Genomic DNA, 20686 nt, shown 5'->3' on the forward strand with positions numbered 1-20686 from the left:
ATTCATTATGGGTTATATGTAAAACTAAATGAATTGCATAAGTCATGGCACTACCACATGATCTGTGTGTGCCTCGCTTGAAGTAAAAAAATGAACATACACAAGTTATCTCTTGGAGCTTTTGCTGTTTTCCTTTCAATTAGTTTTTATGTTTTGGGGTTACAAAACTTAACATCTACAACTTGTCTTTTTGACATATATTGTTTATTTATCTATTTGTTCATTTATTTATTAATATTATCATTCTTTTCTTTTTGTGTTTGCATAGTTTGTTGTCTTGTGCACACAGGTCATTTTCCTACCTCTGTCACGTACAGTTTTTCATTGATTCTAAGGTGTTTCTTTCTACTTACTATGAATGCCTGAAAGAAACTGTATCTTAGGGTTGTACATGGTGACATATATGTAATTTGATAATGAGTTTACTTTAAACTTTGAACCAGATGCTGCTCGACCTGCTGAGTTTTTACAGCAGATTATTTGTTGCCTAAAATAAAATGTAGTGTAACCTTTGGCAAAAGATAATTGATTTTCGCATCGAAGTCTGGTGTCTCTGTGACAGATTTGTTTCACGGAATAGAAACCCGACTGGTAGTCACTGGTGCTGTAAAGCAATTGCACTAAGCACTGCGCTGCCGTGCCGTTCCCACAATTAGTGGAATATGATGGGGGTTGGTGAGATGAGATGGGGTGTGGTCGATGAGCCTGCTCTGTACCGATGTTCCCGCTCACCCACCTTACTGTGTGCATAGACCACGGAGCCCAGCAGCTTCCAAGTGCCCCCTCGGCGGTCCATGCGCACCATGCGGAGAATCTGCAGGAAGCGGAGACTACGGAGGGCGGATGTGGCGAATATGTTCTGCTGAGTGCCGGCGGCAATGACTGCAATGGAGGCGATCAGTACGATGATATCTGTAGAGGGCAAGAAGATCGGAGTCAGTTTAAATCAGGGCTTAGCGAAGTTCCTTGCTCACGTGAAACCTGCCCTAACCAGAGGTCCATGAGATAGTCCTTATTAGGGGGTCAAAGGTTAAATTCCTTAGTGTTAACATTTCAGAGGACCTGCACTGGGACCAGCTCATAAATACCATCAGAAAGAAGCTGTGACAGCATCTCTACTTTCTTTGAAGTTTGTGTAGATTCAGCATGTCATCTAAGCCTTTGACAAACTTCTATAGATGCACAATGGCTGGTTGCATCACAGCCTGATATGGATACTCCATTGCCCAGGAATGGAAAAGTACAGAAAGTGATGGATACATCCCAGTCCGTCACAGGCAAACCCTTCCCTACCATTGAGAACATCTGCAAAGAACACTGCCAGCCCCAAGAAAGCAGCATCCATCAACCTGGCCATGCTCTCTTCTCATTCTCACTATCACCAATTTTGCACAATAAATCCTATTGTATTTCTTTATTTTCCTGTAAATACCTGCAAGAAGATGAATCTAAAGATAGTATATAGTGAGAGGTATATGGTGGCAGCATGCAAGTGTCACCATGCCTACGATGCCAATATGGCATGCCCACAACTTTCTAACCTTTAGATCTTTTGGAATGTGGGACGAAACCAGAGCACCCAGAGGAAAACCATGTAGTCATGGGAAAAATTTACAAACTCCTTACAGGCAGCAGTGGAATTGAATCCTGATTGCTGGCACTGTAATAACATTACACTATCTGCTACACTACAGCGCCGTCTAGCACCGTATCCTTGTTATCTGGAATACACCAGAGGAGGTGCTGGAGGTGGATACAGTCACAAAAATTAAGAGGCACTTAGATAGAAGCTTCAATACACAGTGTATAGAAGTATGCAGTCTTAACACAGGCAAATAGGATTAATATAGATAGGTACAATGGTCAGCATATGGAAGATGGGCTGAATGGCCTGTTTCTATGTTGTATGAACCCATGACTCTGCACCCTCACCATTCATATCATTCAGCTGGTATAGAACAGCCATAACATGGTCTGATTTTACTCTCATCCTTCCTAACTCTTTGGAGCATGTTACAATTTAACATTGGATTTCATTAAGCGATGGTTCTATGTAGCTTTCATTTTCTACATTTCAAGCAAAAAAAACTCTCATCTTTTACAGTAGTGATATGAATCGGATCTAATTGAATCCCTGAGGAGTGTTTAATTTTGAGAAGTGCTTGAAATGATCTTTTAATTTGGCACATGGTGCGGTAAGAGTTTATCCGCTTTCCAGTTAGTGAAGGGAAAACAGCTGTTTCATAATTTCAGGCTGAAGATGATTTATTGGTGAGAATGCTCTGGCGTGGTATCAGGCTGGCAGGAAGAGAGGGGAGATCTGTTGTGTTCTCTGCGTATTATGCAGTGGTTTCACAAACTGCAGGTGTCATTGCTCCTATCCCATAGGAGAACTCAGCACAATGCTGAACTAGGTAGTATGGACATGATGGACTGTAAGACCATTCCTCTCAATCCCAGTCTCCAGCCTTCTGCCCATATCCTTTGATTCCCCTACTAATAAAGAATCTATCAATATTTGCTTTAAGTACACCCAATGACTTGGCCTTCACAGCCATCTGTGGCAATGAATTCTACAATTCTTCAGGCTCAAGAAATTCCTACCTATCTTTTTGCCAAAGGGGCATCCTTGTATTCTGAGGCTGTGCCCTCTAGTCCTAGACTTTCCCACTAATGGAAACTTCCTCTCCACCTCCACTCTTATCTCAGCCTTTCAATATTTGGAAAGTTTCAATGAAATTCCCTCTTCATTCTTCTAAACTCCAGTGAGTACAGGAGTAGAGCTGTCAAATGCTCTCTGTACATTAACCCTTTCATTCTCACAATAATTTTCATGAGCCTTCTTTGGACCCTCTCCAATGCCAGCACATCCTTTCTTAGATAAGGGGCCTAAAGCTGCTCATAATACTGTCTGACCAATGACTGTCTGTTTGTAAGGAGTCACTTCTAGGTGGGTTTGCTTCCAAGAACAGCTTCTCCCTCAGCTGTTGGACAGTGCACATGGACAAAACAAGTGGGGGGAACCTTAGAAAAGGAGGTGAAACCTTAAATCGATCCATACACAAAGGCAAGAAATTAAAGTTAGTATGGTTGGTGGGCCAGAAGCCAATGTATGTGAGTGAGAAAGGGGGAATATAGGAAGAATATCTGTTAAACTCTGGGCCTCAGATACCATGTGAGTTTGGGGCCTGGAGTTCCAAGTCCCGTGATTAGCAAGTCTTGGTGTGAATACTGGAGATCAAAGCCCAGATGCTGAGTAGCAATGTAGGTGATTCCAAACACTGAGGCCCAGTGGTCAAATCCGATGGGTCACTGTGTCTGGAAGTCACGGGCCCAATGTTTGGGATTTCAGGGCTATGTAACATACTGGAGATCAAAGCCCAAAGGTTGAATACCGACGTTGACGAGTCGGTAAGTCAAGATCCAATGCCCTGGCTCAGCTGGAGCTCTGCTATTTGCCAGTCTGGGACTGTGGAGACACCTGTCTTGGGGTAGGAGACTCTTGTGTGTGTGTTAGCAGGAGGGAGGAAAGGGGCTTGTTTTGCTGTTCTGATAAAGGTTCTCAGCCTGAAATGTTGACTCTCTAATTCTTTCCATAGATGCTACCTAACATGCTGAGTTCCTACAGAATTTTGTGTGTGTTACTCAGATTTCCAGCAACTGCAGAATCGCTTGTATTTTTAAATTTTGTTTTGCTGTTGCTGTTGTTATTCTGCTGAACGTTGTGGTGCCACCAGAATGTGTAGTGACACCGGTGGGCTGTCCTCAGCACATACTTAAGTTGTGTTGGTCATTGACGCAAATGATGCTCTTTGATGCTGGTTTTGATGTACAGGCGATAAATAAATGAATGTGAATCTGAAGCTGAATATCATGCAGAGGCCACATTTGCTGGGTGGCTACCTGGCAACTGACCTCCATCTCACCCAATGTATGATAAGGCTTGTCCAGAAGGTTAGATCACATGGTTTCCAGAGGGAGTTCCAGCTTGGGGGAATGGGTCAGAGGGTGGGAAGGGAGGGTTGTTTTTCATATTGGAGGCCTGTGACCTGTGGTGTGTCACAGGGATTGGTGCCCCTGTTGTTTGTCATCTATATTAAGGATCTGGATGAGGATGTAGGTGGCAATAACTAGTAGGTTTGCAGATGGCACTGAAATTAGTAGAGTGGACAGTGAAGAAGGTTGAAGCAATGATTTCAGGTACCTGCATTGGCTTCTGCCTCCTTCCTTTTCAGTCCTTATGAAGAGTCTTGGCCTCAAACGTCAACTGTTCATTCCCCTCCATAGATGCTGACTGACCTGCTGAGTTCCTCCAGCATTTTGTGTGTGTTACTCAATATTTCCAGCATCTGCAGAATCTCATGTGTTTAACATTTAAAATCTCTTACCATAGATCTTTAGTTTGACTTTGAATCTGGCTACTGTAGTCCCATAAACTTAACTGGGCCTAGATACTACTTGAAAGTTTTACATTAAAAACAAGTCAGTCATTGACCAAAGTTTAGCCACGTGGATTAAAAATGCTGACAATTTTGCCGGAAAGCCACTTGCAGATGAATTAATAAAACTGCACCAGGTTATTACACTGATATATTCAAAAATATTGCTTTCAGCAGTATGCAAATAAGCTGTCGAGCAAACTTAAGAGAGAAAAAAAATTAACTTCAGAAAGCAAGTTTGTTCTGTGCCAGATTGATCGTGGACCCAGAGTAGAAATTCGAGGCTGGGAGACATTTTCTGATTTAGAACAGAAGATTTAAGATTCAAGTTTATTTATCAAGTGTACTGTAATATACATTCAAATGTATTGTTTGAATTAACAACCAACAAACTTAAGGGTGTATTGGTGGCAGCCTGCAAGAGTCACCACAGATTCCAGCGCCAATATAGTATGCCCACGATGTTTGGCAGAACAATAGAAACACAGCAAAACAGAACATGACAAGCTATGAAACAACAAAAAAACCTCCCTCCCAGCCACACACAAACAGTCCTCTATTCCCAAAACAGACCATCTTCTTTGGCCTCCAGCCTCCAGCAATATTGGTTTCTAATCAGACAAGTGTGTTCACAGAGATTTACAGATACTGGGCTCCAGTCAATGGACCTCAACTTCCATACTTGCAATTTGACCCTCTGGTGTTGATCACTGAACACTGGGCCTTGATCTCTGGACTTGCTGATGATGGGACCCCCACACTGGGCCTCATTGATTCATGCATTCCCAACACCCCTCTCTGTCCACAAAACTATCTCCACAAACCCAAAAATACACGAAAAAACAATTTAAACTGAGCTGTGATCTCAATGGCGGTCACAGCTTGGTGCCATCTTGAGCATCTCCATCCTTCATTTATAATACTTCAGAGCAAGAGTTTTCAGGATGTCAGGATTGGAGGAGGTGCATTGTGGGGAATGAGCCCAGTTATATTGCAATTCAGCCTGTCAATAAAAAGTGCTTAGTCAAATTTTATTGCAAAGTGTGTGGCATCTGGCTCCACCTTACCAAGAGCTCTTGGGATAGAGAGATTGCAGCATGTTTTAAATCACTGTCAGTTTGGAACTGATGCATCTGCACTTTGAGAGAGATGGATCAGAGGCTACCAACACACTTTGTGTCTTTTTTTTACTATAAATAATCACCATTCTCTTCCCCCACCCTGGATACATGCCAGCTATCCCACTGTGTGTTTTACTATCTTTTCTTGGGTTGTGGGTTGATTGCCCATTGCTTTGCTGAAGTAAGTACACATTTCAAAAGTGCTGCCTGTGTGATTTTGGAAATGATTCTCCTTGGATTTCCCCAGGGTTCCTCCTGTCAGAGTGCCTCCTGTTCTTCACAGTAGCCATGGTCTCATCTGCAATCTCCACACCAAAAGGAACAAGGATCAACTTTATTCGCAGTACACACTTGCATGTTTAGGAAATTGTTGTGTTGTGTTTATTTAGAGAAAGGGCCCTTTTGGCTCAACAAGTGGTGCTGCCCAGCAACCCTCTGATTTAACTCTAGCCTAATCACAGGACAACCTGCAATGACCAATTAACCAGTGTGTTATTGGACTGTGGGAGGAAACCAGAGCACCCAGAGAAAACCCCCACACATGTGGAAGAACGTACAAACTTTGTTACAGAGGATGCTGGAAGTGAAGTCTGTACTCCGATGCTCCGAGCTGTAATAGCGTTGCACTAAGTGCTACCACAGTGCCCTAGTGCGTTCGTGTAACAAACAACAAAAAACAACAATATTTAAGAATAAAGAATTTTATAAATTATAGACTTAGGGTATGGGTATGGAATAAAATATGCATAAATATACAAATCTCATAGGTGTCACCCCCACCTGCCCATATTAAGATCAGAGCATACCCGCAATATCCTACTCAGAATTAACTGGAGACTCTTCCTGGGGCTGTATGGTAGTGTAGCAGTTAGTGTAATGCTTTACCGCACCAGCGATTGGAAGATCAGGGTTCAATTCCCACTGCTGCCTGTAAGGAACTTGTCCGTTCTCCCCATGACTGCATGCTCTGACCTCCTCCTACATTCCAAAAAAGTGCAGGTTAGTAAAGGGTACCACACACAAAATGCTGGAATAACTTACCAGGTCAGGCAGCATCTATGGAGAGGAGTGAACAGTCAACATTTCGGGCCAAGACCCTTCCTTGGGTGAGTAAAGGGTTAGTGGGCATGCTCTGTTGGTGCCAGAAGCATGGTGACACGAACGGGCTGCCCCCAGCACATACTTGAACTCTGCTGGCCATTGGCGCAAACAACACATTTCACTGTATGTTTTGACATACAAGTGACAAACAAATATTTATCATGAAATTCATCTTATATCTGGATGATTAATTAGAGAAATATGATGTGTTGCATTGAATTTACTGGTAAAGGAGGAGAACACTCATAGATCAAGGTGTTGATGCCTGTTAGTCTGCTACAGTCATAGAGTCACTAAGAACTACAGCACAAGCAGGATCTTTGGCTCATATAGTTCAAGCCGAATTATTATTCTGCATAGGCCCATTAACCAGCACCTGGACAGTAGCCATCCATATCCCCCCCCCCCACTGGAATCTCTCTTAAATGTTGAAATTGAACCTGCATTCAACACTACTGCTGGTAGCACATTTTACACTCACATCACCCTCTGAGTGAAAAAGTTCCACCTCAGATTCCGCTTAAACTTTTTATCTTTCACTCCTAACCCATGACCTCTAGTTTACTCTCAGTGGGACAAAGCTTGCTTGCATTTACCCTTTCTAAACCCCTCATAACTTTATGTACAGTGTATTCCTGTTAATGGGCCATTGATTAATTGGGGCAGCTACTTATTCGGGACAACTCTTAAAGAACAAAAGCTAATCGAGAAAGTAGTTGAGATTCCCTTCATTTATTTGGGACACAATGCAGCTTAATTGGGACAGGAGACTATGGCCAAACAGTTTCTAGCTGATGTCAGTGGTATGTATTTGTGTGGCCGTTAGGCACGACACTAAGTTCAGAGCAAACAATTTTTAAATAGCGTCATTTTGTATGTGTTTGTGTTTAAAAAAGGAACTCTCATTGATAGTTGGTGAGAAATAAGCAATAAGATAATTCAGAACTGTTTTATTCACAGTGGCTTCAAGCATTGGAAATGCCAGAAATGGCAGGAAGTGAAAATGAAATAATTTCACTGCTTTAACAAGTTAGGAACTACAAAGTATTCGAAGGCGTTGACAATCATCTTGAACATTATCTTTGGTCCCTGCAGACGCTCAGCTCTCACCTGTGGCTCCAAGTAGCTGTTTGCATGTGACAGTGGCCACACAACAGTACACCAATTAACCAAGTGAGGGTAGCCAGTGGGTCTCCTACCACAGTGAGAGAGGGACATGCATGTCATAGCATGCAAAGTCAGCTCTGGTGGATTGGGCAGATGAGATCTACAGGGAGATCCAACAGCTAGGAAGGAGGTTCTGCAATTCTCCATTGAGAGCGAAGGGCATGAAGGGGTTCAGAGGAAAACATGTTTATCCACTGCAGCCAAGGAAGACCCTAGTTGTGACATCTACTTGTATCATTGGACCCGGAACTCCGAGGTCGAGAGAGTGAAACCACCCCGCTTTAAAAACTCTTCCACACAGGTTTCATGTCATTGTCAGGTAAGACGGACAATCACCCAATGTATTGGGTGTGTTCTAATTTGTTCTGTATTTATTTAAATACATCATTTGTTACTTAGTTAAAAAGTAGTTTGTGTTTTTAATATATTTTTAACTATTTCCATGAAACTTCAACTAATTGGGAAGGCTGATGAATTGGGCCAAATTGTATTAGTCCCGATGTGTCCCAATTAGCCAGAATCCACTGTACCTTTATTAAATCTCCCCTTATTCTCCTCAACTCCAGGGAATAAAGTCCTAACCTGTTCAACCTTTCCCTATAACTTATCACCTTAAATCCTCTCAACATCCTTGTAAATTTTCTCTGTACTCTTTCAATCTTGGTAATATCATTCCTGTAGGAAGGTGACTAGAACTGTACACAATGTTCAAATGTGGCCTCACTGTTGCCTTTTACATAACACACCAACTTTTGAATTCAATACTTTGATTTATGAAGACCAATATGCCAAAAGCTCTCTTTACAATTGTTGGATATGAACCTATTTTGCTAAAAACAGGACAAAGGATTGTCAGTATTGAAGCAGGATAATGAATCTTTAGACCAGTTCACTCAATGGCACTCTGCCCTTCAAAAATCAGTATATTAAGTGCAGGAGTTGGGATGTTATGTTGAAGTTGTATAAAACACGGGTGAGGCCTAAATTGGAGCATGGTGTGCAGTTCTGGTCACCTATCTATAGGAAAGATATCAATAAAATTGAAAGAGTGCAGAGAAAATTTGCAAGGTTGGTGATGCTGGGACTTGATGATCTGCGCAATAGGGAAAGGTTGAATAGAAGCATAGGGGAACGAGGTGAGATTTGATAGAGGTATACAAGATTATATTCTATCCACTGCAAATGTTGATGAGATAGAGTTAGATGATATGTTGGGTTTATGATCTTTTACTGAGCTGCAGGTAATAAGTAACGCTGCTGAGGGATGTACCTCTACTCACGTGCAACCTTGTATTATGCATATCTACCTGCATCCCTATCTGCATACATGCATGTGTGCAGACCTATGTACCTCAAAGTTCAGAGTAAATTTATTATCAAAGTACATATATGTCACCATATACAATCCTGAGATTCATTTTCTTGTGCACATTTACAGTAAATCCAAAAAATATATAAATTCAAAGGAAGAGCACAAGACAAACAACCAAAGTGCAAAGGACACCGAACTGTGCAAATTCAAAAAGAAAAAAAAAGGGAAATAATAAATAAATAGGTAGGTAGATGGACAGATAAATAAATAAGTAAACAAGCAAGCAAACAATAAATATTGAGAATGTGAGATGAAGAACGCCTGAAAGTGAGTCCATAGGACATGCGAACAGTTCAGTGATGAGGTGAGTGAAGTTGAATGAATTTATCTCCTCTGTTTCAAGAGCCTGATTGTTGAAGGGTAATAACTATTCCTGAATCTGGTGGGGTAGGTCCTGAGGCTCCTGTACCTCCTTCCTGAAGGCAGTGACGAGAAGAGAGTATGGACTGGGTGGTGATGATACCTTAATCTGTTGATCTATCAATCCAGCTATCTATCTATCTATCTATCTATCTATCTATCTATCTATCTATCTATCTATCTACCATACCTGCAAATTCTTTGAAGCCAAATTTGGAGTTCATTCAATTCTGTAGAGCTGCATTCACAGAACTGGATTTTTGTTTTGTCCAGCATTGCAATAATGTGCAGAAATAGCCAACTTTCTATTATGTAAATGTACTGTTGACAAAGCATTCATTAAACATTTATTTCATGTTCCCATGCACAAAGTTTTGCTGCAGCATTTGAAACATATTAATTATTTTGAAACAATTAGACTAAATAGATCACTAGCTGTCGAAGGGGAAAACGTGCAGGCAGCGGAGGGCCAGGGTCTGTGTCTGTGCTGTAGTATTCTATGTCTCTAATCATCAATACATACATTGAAATGTATAGTTTGTGTTAACTACCAACGGGAACTAAGGATGCGCTGGTGTTGTTGCTCATGAACTGGACTCTGAAAACTCATTCCTCAATCACACTTCATTTTCTGATGCACAGAGAGAACAGCATGGCCCTGTCACCAGACAGTTCTGAACAGAGAAATGCAATTTTTATACAGAATGGACTAGCAGATGCGATTATTGACCATTTGATGAACTCTGTATGTTCAAAGTCCTTACTTGCAAGATGAATGACCATCATAATACAGTGACCATCAGTTTAAAGTCTCTAGAAACTACAAGCTAATAACCTAAACTGACTGTGAAGTTAGTAAAATAATTGTGTGTGTCTTGCATTCTTCTGTTACATCCTCATCTGTCTTCGTATGCCAAATGGCTCAGGTTCCCTGCTGTATAAAGGGAAGCTGTGTTCTTCGAAGATTTCTCTTGCCTGGGTTAACTGCCACTATCTGTAAACTATCCTTGGCTGGACATTGCTCATTTTTCAGAATCCTTTGTTTCTGACAGTCCAGATGAAGGGTCTTACCTTGAAGCGTGGACTGAACAGTTCCCTCCACGTGACTTGCTGAGTTCCTCCAGCATTTTATTTGTTGCTAATGTTTCTCCACAGGTACTGTCTGACCTGTCAAGCGTTTCCTGTGTTGTCTGCCTTTGATTTCAAATTTCTAGCACCTGCAGATTTTTTATTTTCCTCCCTTCTTTCTCTAATGAAACCACATGAATGTACAACACCTTGGTGAAATGCATCCTGAATCACCTTCGCTCCGCCCAGCACAACAGATGGAATTTCCTGGTGGACAACCATTTTAATTCTACTTCTCATTCACATTCCAACAAGTCAGTCCATGAACTCTACTACCACAATGGACCACACTTAGGTTGGAGGAGCAACACCTCATATTCTGTCTGGGTAGCCTCTAAATTGATGGCATGAATATTGATTTTTCTAATTTCTGGTCATTTCTTCCCCCTCTCCCTTCTCTCTTTTACCATTCCCCATTCTGGCTTCCCTCTTACCCCTTCTCTTCTCACATCCCTCTGGTGCCCCTCCTCCTTCCCTTTCTCCAGTGGTCTACTCTTCTCTCCTATGAGATTCCTTTTTCTTCAGTCTTTACCTTTTCCACGGCCACCTCTCAGCTTCTCAATTCATCCTCCATCCCCAACCCACCCACTTTCACCCTCACCTGGTCTCACCTGTCACCTGCCTGCTTGTACTCATTCCCTTCCTCCAAACTTCTTATTCTGGCTTCTTCCCCATTCTTTTCCAGCCCTGATGAGGGGTCTTGACCCGAAACATCAACTGTTTATTCAATTCCATAGTAGGTGCTGCCTGACCTACTGAGTTCCTCCAGCATTTTGTGTGTCATCCTGAATCACTGATACCTCTGACATGAAATATTTGTCTCTTCGGTCTTTGAGGTTAAGGAGTCATTTTATAGGTTACCCCAAATCCCATTTAAACAATACATTGATGGTCAATTGAATGCTTGTTTAAAATTAAAACTTCATTATCTGTTCCTGTGTATCATTTAGATAATGTATTTAAGCCTACATGCTATCAAAGACATACCTACAGAAAGGTGCTGGAACATGCCTGTAACATCATGAAGGATCCAACCCATTTGGCTCATGGACTGTTTGTCCCACTCCCATCAGGGAGGAGACTACGTAGTATCAACGCCAGGACCACCAGACTCAAAAACAGTTACTTTCCCCAAGCAGTAAGGCTGATCAACACTTCCTCCCACCAACTCCACCACTACTTTATTATTTCTTGTCAGTGGACGTACAATCAATCTATAGTATATAAGCCATCTTATATATTTATATTTATTGTGTATTTTTAAATTATTATTTGTTCTTTAACTTTTGTGGGTTTTTTTGCGCTGCGTCAGATCTGGAGTAACAATTATTTGATTCTCCTTACACTTATGCACAGGAAATGACATTAAATAATCTTGAATTGTGTGTCTAAGCAGGTTCATTGTAATTTCCAGAAAAATGTTTTGAACTTCATTTAGACAATTTTTTTCTAAGATTTATTGACTCTGTCACCTTGGCGACTGGTAACAGCATTAATGACTCTTCCAAATGGACCTGTTTAACACCTCATTACTCACTGAAGTCCAGTTTTACCTTGCTGGATAGAATTTAACTTAATGATTCCTGAGAGTACATCTGCAGTAATTCATCACGAGAGAGCAGGGATGGACTTGGCTTAATTTGATTCACAAACTCCACTTGCAGGGTGAGGTAGTTTCACATCATTAATTGTTGCTACAGAAGGATAAAAGGGTAGGAGAAAATGGGGAGGGAGGAGGCTTGAAGGATGTTTTAACCAGTTGGGTTGAAGGTCCTTTCCAAATCTTTATTGGCCCTTGTGAATTTAGATCATGCTTGCACATTTAATTACTAATCTAATTTAATCACTAATCTAATTTAGTTACAAATCTAATTTAGTTACTAATCTAGCAAGTTTATACAGATGTACTATGAAGAGCATTCTAACTGATTACATCACTGTCTGATATGAAGGTGCCAATGCACAGGTTCGGAAAAAGCTGAGGATGGTTGTAAACTCAACCAGCTCCAACACCTTCAAGGATATCTTCAAAAGGCGATGCCTCAGAAATGTGGCATCCATCATTAAGAACCCTTACCATCCGGTACATGCCCTCTTGTTGCTACCATCGAGGAAGAAGTACATACGCCTGAAGACACACACTCAATGTTTTAGGAACAGCTTCTTCCCCTTCACCATCAGATTTATGAATGGACAATGAACCTTGAACACTGTTTCACTAATTTTGGTCTCTTTTGGCTCGATTTATTTAATATATATTTCTTATTGTAATTAATGGTATATTTAATGTATTGCATTGTCCTGCTGATACAAAACATTACATTTCACGACGTATGTATGTCAGTGATAATAAACCTGATTTTGATTCTGATTTAAAAAATTTCCTAGATTCTCGTTTCTAGAAACTTTTCCATCTCCTTTGTTGACCAGGTAGTTATCCTTCCTCCCTGCTCTCTGATCTTGTGCCAGCCTTGTAACTAAGTGGTTTGGAAGAACTTCACTGCCTGGAACAAACTAGTATCGGCACCTGGGCAGCACAGTTAGCGTAGCTGTTAGTGCATAGCTTTAGAGAGCCAGCACCTGCAATCACCGATTGGGCTTCAATTCATGCCGCTGTCTGTAAAGAGGTTGTATGTTCTCACTGTGACCATATGAGTTTCATCTGAGTGCTCCAGTTTCCTCCCACATTCCAAAGCTGTACGGTTAGGGTTAGTAAGTTGTGGGCTTGCTGTGTTGGTGCTGGAAGTGTGGCGACACCTGTGGGCTGCGCCCAGCGCATCGTTGGTCATTGATGCAAATGTGTTTCACTGTGTTTAGATATGCAGTACATGTGACAAATAAAGCTTATCTTTATCTTTTATCTTTAAACAATCTACTACCCCATCATTTGTGGGAGTGCAAGCACTTGAGCTGAATATGATGTTATCCAAAGGGGTTATCTTTAGGTGGGTCCTCAGCTGGCTATAGAGGCTGATCCAGGATCCACAATAACCAGCATGTTAGAGTGTATTCCCTTAATGGAGAATGCCTATATGTAACTTTGTTTAATGTAGGGAGTCTGATGCATGGGCAGCTACCCACAGTCCTTGGCAGATCAGGATCAGGGTACAGTGGCATGGAGTACAAGATAGCTGAAGATCCTTCACTGCAGCAGCCTTCCTCCATCTTCTCCACCATTGTAAGCCCACTGGTAGTGGCATCAGTGCCGGACTTCGGAGCGAAGGCTCCTGAGTTCGAATCCAAGTCGGGCCACCCCCGAGTACGCTTTCCATCTGTGCCAGGTTGAGTGTCAAGCTAGCCACTCGGCCTCGTAAAAAACAAGGGTTGAGTCAGGAACGTTCATATCGTGACCCGGTTAATCCGAAAGGAGACCAATCCTGACACTACGTGCCAGCCAAGAATGGCTGACTGTCTGGTGTGACAAGCTATGATGACCGCCATTGTGATGTGTCATCACCTTCCGCCAGCTCTACCGTTGAGGTCTTGGTTAGATTGCTCTCTGTCTGGAACCTCCACCTTGACTTTACCGCCAAAGGTGACAAGGAGTGAAGCACAACATGGTGAAACTCCGCATGTCATCACTCTTGGAATCTCAGGAACTCACAATCCTCTCCACCCCACTGTGTCCAGGTGAAGATCCTCGGAGAACCCTTTGCTCATCACAATCCTCTCTGCTTTGATTTGCTTTGATGTAAACAAAGCATTGCAATTCATGTTGTGATGTTTTGATCTACACGTGACAAATAAAGCAAATCTTTAATGTAATTGGAAGCCATCCATTGGAATTTCCATCACCCTTTCCATTGGCACTTCTTGCCTATTTTTACATCAGCCAGTATCCTGGCAACCCCTTTGCCTGTGGAGATTCTGTGGTAGATGTCTTCAGTGTGGTAAGCAGCAATACAAAATCTTTGTGGTATGTCACAGAAGGTTCTCGCAAATTTCTACAAATACACCTTGGAGAGCAACACGTACAAAATGCTGGTCAGTCGTGCAAAGTATTCTGTCTGGGTAGCCTCCAACTTGATGGTTTGAACAAGAACTTCTCTAAATTCTGCTAATTTCTCCACCTCCCTCCTTCTCTCTTTTTCCATTCCTTATTCCATTTACCCTCTCACTTCTCTTCTCATCACCTGCTCATCACTTCCCTCTGATTTCCCTCGTTATCCCCTTTCTCACATGGTCCACCCTCCTCTCCTATCAGATTACTACTTCTTCAGCCCTTCACCCCTTCCACCTATCACCTCCCTGCTTCTTACTTCTTCTGCCTCCCCCACCAATCAGAGTCAAGCGGCATCTGTGGTTGAGGGTGCGTGTGTTGGGGAAGAATTGTTGATATTTCAGGTCCAAACCCTGCATCAACTGACATCTGTTGTGTTTGAGCTCGGTGCATTGTGTAATATTTGATTTGTATAAGTGGTACGCAAGACAAGCTCTATCACAGTATGTGGAACAACAATAAACCCCTTTAACCCCTTCTTCGTTCCTGGAGTCATGGTATTTCTCCTTCAGTTATGTCAACTGTGATAGAACCATCTCTGCTTTCAGGGCCATCTCTCTTATACTTTGTTTGCCAGTCTTTCACTTCAGTTTATCTGGGCTAGGATCTCTCCTTGAATTCACACAAACATCCATATTGGAACAGGGGTAGCTTGCTATCAGTAAGATTATGGCTAATCTGTCTGCACTCAAAACTCCATATCACTGACCACTGCTGGAAACCTGTCAGCTCTCCCCCAACCCCTACCCTTGGCTATGTCTTGCTCTGAGGAGTCAGGTGGGAAGGTAGAGACAGAGGTTGGAAAGTGATTGGTGTAATCAGATGAGGGAAGGGTGAGGGGCAGATGGAAACAGAAGGAGGGAGGGAATTGGAAGGGTAGGCCAAGGGAGAAATCCAGGTGGACTCTGACAATCTTCTATCGAGGTGCAGTGGAAAGAATATTGACTGGTTGCATCACAGCCTGTTATGAAAACACCAATACCTTTGAATGGACAAGCTTACAGAAAGTGATAGATATGGCCTGGTGCATCATGGGTAAAATTCTCCCCACCAATGAGGGTATCTACATGGAGTACTGTCCCAGGCCAATACCATTGATCATTAAGGACCCTCACTATCCAAGCCAAGCTCACTGCTGCTATCAGAAAGGAAATGGAAAAAAAAAGGAATAGAATGTTAGCACTACAGCACAGAAACAGGCCCTTCGGTCCACCCAGTCTGTACCAACCTGCTTTACTGCCTAGTCCTCAGTCAGATCATAGCCTTCCATGCCTCACTCATCCATGTTCATGCCCTTGGGTTGAAGACCACCCAGATGAAATGTGAGGTGTTGCTCCTCCAGTCTCCGGACAACTTCAGAGGAGGTTCATGAGAATGATCCAAGGAATGAAAGGGTTAATGTATAGGACCTTTAGATTTTAGATGGCATTGGGCCTGAACTCGCTGGAGTTTAGAGGATTGGGGGTGGGATTTCATTGAAACCTATCGAGTAATGAAAACCCTCGATAGAGTGGACATGGAGAGCACGTTTCCCATGTTGGAGGTGTCTAGGAACAAAGGGTACAGCTTCAGAATAGAAGAAGGTCCCTTTAGAACAGAGATGAGGAATTTCTTTCACAGAGGGTGGTGAATCTGAGGAATTCATTGCCACAGGTGGCTGTGGACACCATCATTGTGTATATTTAAAGAAGTGGTTGATAGGTTCTTGATTAATAAGGGTGTCAAAGTTTCAGGAAGAAGAAAGGAGAATGGGGTTAAGAGGGATAATAAATCAGCAATGGTGGAATGCTGGAGCAGACACTGATGGGCTGAATGGCCTAATTCTGCACTTATGTTTTATGGTCTTAACTCAGGACCAATATCCACACCTGTGTTGCTCCCAATAATCGGCCACTATGCCCTATTGGTAGACCTGGCAACACTTCCACAACCCTTCCTTAGTCGGGCAGGCACTTACCAATGATGCAGAAAGGCTTCCGCACAAAGCGAACGCGGCCCATCCACCCACGATACCGACAGCAACAGCCCGCCGCCCATATCCGCATGATGAACTCCAGTCCGAACACCACGATCATCACAAATTCCTGTCACACAAACGGAAAATGTAATCGAGACCAGTTCCCATTAACAGCGCCCAACAGCTTTGCTGACCTAATGGATAGCAACAAGGCTGGATCAATGAACACAGGATGATACCACATAATCAGTCATGTTTTAATCTCACAAATTGCTGGAGGAACTCAACAGGCCTATAAAAAGGGAAAAAAAGAGTTGATGTTTTGGGCCAAGACGTTGACTCTTTATTCCTCTCCTGTTAAGTTCCTCAATTGTTTTGAGTATGTTACTCTGGATTTCCACCATCAATGACAACCAGGCTTCACTCCCAGATGAGCCCAATGACTTTTATGTTCATTTAGACCATCAAAATATGGAGGCACCTTCAAGAACTCCCAGAGCCTCCAATGAACCTGTGATTTCAGTCTCTGAGGCTGACATGACAGTGTCCTTCTGGAAAGTGAGCCACGGAAATCATTTGGCCCAGCTGAGGTACCCAGCCGAGTGCTGGCTGGAGTGTTCGCAGATATCTTTAACTTCTTGCTTCAGCAGTCTGAGCTACCCACCTGCTCAAGCAGGCTTCAATTGTACAGGTACCTGAGAAGAATATGGTAACCTGCCTCAATGTCTATCATCCAGTAGCAGTAACATCCATGGTGATGAAGTGCTCTGAGAAGTTGGTGATGAAACATATCAACTCCTGCCTGAGAAGTGACTTAAATCCATTCCATTTAGCCTACCGGAGCAACAGTCTACAGTAGATACCATTTCATTGGTTTTTCACTCAACCCTGGAGCATCAGGACATCGAAAGTGCATACATCAGGATACTCTTCATCTACACCTCAGCATTTAATACTACTATCTCCTCAAAACTAATCAATAAGCTTCAAGATCTTGGCCTCAATACCTCCTTGTGCAATTGGATCCTTGATCTCCTCACTTGCAGACCCCAGTCAGTTTGGATTGGCAACATCTCCTCCACAATCTCCATCAGCACAGATGCATCACAAGGCTGTGTGTTCAGCCCCCTGCTCTACTCACTTTACACGTATGACTGTAAGGCTAAGCACAGCTTCAATGCCATATTTAAGTTTGCTGATGACACCAGAAATGTTGGCCAAATCAAAGTTAGTGATTAATCAACATCTAGGACAAAGATTTAACATCTCACTGAGTGGTGCTACAACATCAAACCATCACTCAATGTCAGCAGGACCAAGGAACTGATTAGCAACTTCAGGAGGAGGAAACTGGAGGATCAGAAGATCCTTGGTGTTATCATTTCAAAGGACCAGTCCTGTGTCCAGAATGGAAGTGCCATTTCAAAGTAAGTATGGCAGTGCCTCTACTTTCTTAGAAGTTAGTGGAGAATCAGCATGTCATCTAAAACTTTGATAAACTTGTATAGATTTGTAGTGGAGAGTATATTGCCTGGTCGCATCACAGCCTGGTATGGAAACACCAGTGCCCTTGAACGGAAACTCCTACGAAGATAGCGGATACGGCCTAGGTTATCACGAGTTCCGGGGTGCCTGGGCAACTTGAGTAGCAGCAGTACTCTCAATGGATATGATTAAATGATCTTGTTCCAGCCTGATACAGCTAAAAAGCACAATTGCTTCCAAGGTCTGTACAGTCAACAAAGATGTTTTAATGTGTTTAAACAAACTATCACTGCTTAAAACTGATGGATACAACACTGATCGTGGTCGGAAGTGTCCACATAGATTACCATGGAAGAAGCGTGGCTGCAGAGCGGGGTTACAAGTGTGTTTAAGGAAACATGGTTTTAAACTCCCAATACCGACCATCTTGTTGGCAAACGTGCAGTCTGGTGAATAAAATCGACGAGCTCAGAGCCAGGATGCTGAATCAAAGGGACATTAGGACCACGTGCGTCCTTTGTTTCACGGAATCCTGGTTTGGAGCGCTTCTGTACTGGATGCAGCAATTCAGATTGATGGGTTTACTATACACCATCAAGATAGATCAATAGAGTCTCTCTAAAGCAGAGGTGGAGGAGTATGCCTCATGATCAACTCTTCTTGGTGCACAAATATATCAGTGCTGTCACAATTCTGCTCACCAGACCTAGAATATCTAGCAGTTAAGTGCTGTCCTATTTACCACCCTACCTTTAGGGAGTTCTCCGGGATCATTTTGGTAGCGGTATACATTCCACCTCAGGGCAATATCAAACAGGCTTTAGATGATCTGAACAATGGGATCAACATGGATGAAACAGCACATCCTAATGTCTTCACCATTGTTTTGTGAGATTTTAACCAGGCCAGTCTGAAAAAATCACTAAGAACTACCATCAACAGATCACTTGCAATACCAGAGGAAACAACACAGTGGACCATTGCTACACCACCATCAAGAATGCCTACCGTGCTATTCCACGCCCTCACTTCAGGAAGTCTGATCACTTGGCTGTACTTCTACTCCCTGAGTACAGGCAGAGACTGAAGATTGCAGCACCAGTAGTGAGGACCAAGAAGGTTTGGACAAGGGAAACACAGGAACACCTACAGGAGAGCTTTGAATCAGTGGACTGGACTGTATTCAGGGATTCATCTTGGAACCTGGTTGAGTATGCTGCTGTTGTACTGATGTTATTAAAATCTGTGTGGATGAGTGTGTGCCCACAAAGGCTTACTGTACATTCCCAAACCAAAAGCCGTGGATGAACCAGGAGGAACGTCATCTGCTGAAGGCTAGATCTGTGGCATTCAAGTCTGGCGATCCAGGCCTGTACCAGAAAACCAGGTATGATTTGCAGAGGGCTATTTCAAGGGTGAAGAGTCAATTTTGAACGAAGTTGGAGGTGACATCAGATGCACGGCATCTCTGGCAGGGTTTGCAAGACATCACTTCCTACAAAGCAAAACCCAACAGCATGAATGGCAGTGATGCTTCACTACCAGATGAATACAATACCTTCTATGCACGCTTTGAAAGGGAGAACACAACTACAGCTGTGAAGATCCATGCTGCACCTGAAGACCCCATGATCTCTGTCTCAGAGGTTGATGTCTTTAAAGAGAGTGAACCCTCGCAAGGCAGAAGGTCCTGATGGAGTACCTGGTAAGGCTCTGAAAACCTGTGCCAACCAACTAGTGGGAGTATTCAAGGACATTTTCAACCTCTGACTGTTACAGGTGGAAGTTCCCACTTGCTTCAAAAAGGCAACAATTATACCAGTGCCTAAGAAGAATAATGTGAGCTGCCTTAATGACTATTGCCCGGTAGCACTCACATCTACAGTGATGAAATGCTTTGAGAGTTTGATCATGACTAGACTGAACTCCTGCCTCAGCAAAGACCTGGACCCATTGCAATTTATGTATTGCCACAATAGCTCAATAGCAGACACAATCTCAATGGCTCTCCACACGGCTTTAGACCACCTGGACAACACAAACACCTACGGCAGGATGCTGTTCATCGACTACAGCTCAGCATTTAATACCATCATTCCCAAATCCTGATTGAGAAGTTGTTAACCTTTGTACCTCCTCTGCAATTGGATTTTCAACTTCCCAGCGGAAAACCACAGTCTGTGTGGATTGGTGATAACATCTCCTCCTCACTGATGATCAACACTGGCGCACCTCAGGGGTGTGTGCTTAGCCCACTGCTCTACTCTCTATATACACATGACTGTGTGGCTAGGCATGGCTCAAATACCATCTATAAATTTGCTGATGATACAGCCATTGTTGGTAGAATCTTAGGTGGTGATGAGAAAGCGTACAGGAGTGAGATATACCAACTAGTGGAGTGCTGCCACAGCAACAACCTGGCACTGAATGTCAGTAAGACAAAAGAGCTGATTGTGGACTTCCGAAAGGGTAAGTTGAAGGAACACATACCAATCCTCATAGAGGGATCAGAAGTGGAGAGAGTGAGCAGTTTCAAGTTCCTGGGTGTCAAGA

The 20686-nt window shown here is 42.8% G+C and overlaps 1 protein-coding gene across 1 annotated transcript in view; it reads right to left on the reverse strand.

Moving 5' to 3' along the window:
- The window catches only part of kcnq5a (potassium voltage-gated channel, KQT-like subfamily, member 5a), a 323005-nt gene that overhangs the window by 78048 nt on the left and 224271 nt on the right, over positions 1-20686 (reverse strand). The window contains exons 3-4 of the mRNA XM_073056700.1: positions 16646-16772; positions 737-912 (exon numbers count right to left, since the gene is read on the reverse strand). Of these exons, the coding sequence (XP_072912801.1) occupies positions 737-912; positions 16646-16772 (303 nt within the window). The remainder of the gene's footprint in view (positions 1-736; positions 913-16645; positions 16773-20686) is intronic.

This window comes from Hemitrygon akajei, chromosome 9, assembly GCF_048418815.1.
Source record: "Hemitrygon akajei chromosome 9, sHemAka1.3, whole genome shotgun sequence".
Classification (NCBI taxonomy): domain Eukaryota; kingdom Metazoa; phylum Chordata; class Chondrichthyes; order Myliobatiformes; family Dasyatidae; genus Hemitrygon; species Hemitrygon akajei.